At 65.5% G+C, this 1143-nt stretch overlaps 1 protein-coding gene across 1 annotated transcript in view; it reads right to left on the bottom strand.

Annotated features, from left to right (window-relative positions):
* Positions 1-316: 316 nt before the first annotated feature.
* ETH_00037650 (uncharacterized protein) overlaps positions 317-1143 on the bottom strand; it is a gene marked incomplete at both ends in the record, with an annotated part of 1102 nt that continues 275 nt past the window's right edge. The window contains one exon of the mRNA XM_013376528.1: positions 317-1142. Coding sequence (XP_013231982.1) covers positions 317-1142 — 826 coding nt within the window. The remainder of the gene's footprint in view (position 1143) is intronic.

The raw sequence follows: 1143 nt of genomic DNA on the forward strand, positions 1-1143 counted from the left end.
AAAAAATGCAGCAATTAGACCTCGCATAAAAATGGTAAATTTGGCTGCACCTTCTGCTCGCAAGGGGATCGATCCCGGAGACGGAGACGATCCCGGAGACGATCCCATAAAAGTCGATCCCAGGGAGACGATCCCGGGATCGTTCTTCCGGGATCGCAGCTGGGGTCCCGGGACTCGGCCTCAACTCCTGGGATCGTCTCCCTGGGATCGTCTCCGTGGGATCGACTCCGTGGGATCGTCTCCGTGGGATCGTCCCTGTGGGATCGTCTCTGTGGGATCGTGTCTGTGGGATCGGATCCCCAGGGCCTTTCTTGGCTCACGGCGCTGCTGCAGGCGCACTGGCAGCAGCAGCAGCACCAGCAGCTTCTGCTGCAGCAGCAGCAGCAGCTTTTGCTGCTGCAGCAGCAGGAGCTGCTGCCACCTCTTCGGGGGCCTCGAAGTCCCGGGGGGCCCCCCCGTGGGGGCCCCCACTAGTACCCTTTTGGGGCCTCCTGGAATGTGGGGCCCGCTGCCGGGGGGCCCCCTGGGGGCCCCTGGGGGCCCCCCCGACTGCGCGTTTTGCGCGCAGCAGCAGCAGCATCAGCAGCGCGCCTGCTACCAGCAGCAGCAGGGACTCGGGATGGACTTTGAGGCTTTTTAAAGCAGCAGCAGCAGCAGCATGGAAACCTTCTGCTGCTGCTGCTGCTGCTGGGGCCCTGGGGGTTTGTCGGGGCAACAGGGCCTGCAGCGCGACGGCGTGCCGCTGCTGCTGCTGCTGCAGCTGCTGCTGCTGCGCTGCGCGCAGCGCCTCCCCTTCTGCTGCTTCGACCTTTGCTGCTGCTGCTGCTTGCTTCAAGTTGGCTAGCTGCACTCGTGCTGCAGCTAGCTGCTGCAGCACGAGCTGCAGCTCCTCCCGGGCAACTTCAATTTGCTGCTGCTGCCGCTGCATTTGCTGCTCCGTTCTGGCCTGCAGCTCGATCTCCCGCTGCAGCGTGAGCTGCCGCACTTGCTGCTGCACCTCCTTCACCGTTTCTGCTGCTGCCTCTGCTGCTGCTGCGTCTGCTGCTGCTGCTGCTGCTGCTGCGTCTGGCAGCGCAGCTGCCGCAGCAGCCTTGTCGCCGGCGTCCTGGGGCCCCTCCCGGGGGCCCCCCTCGGGGGCCCCCT

The sequence above is a fragment of the Eimeria tenella genome, genomic scaffold, assembly GCF_000499545.2.
Source record: "Eimeria tenella Houghton genomic scaffold, Eth_scaff3671, whole genome shotgun sequence".
Taxonomy (NCBI): domain Eukaryota; phylum Apicomplexa; class Conoidasida; order Eucoccidiorida; family Eimeriidae; genus Eimeria; species Eimeria tenella.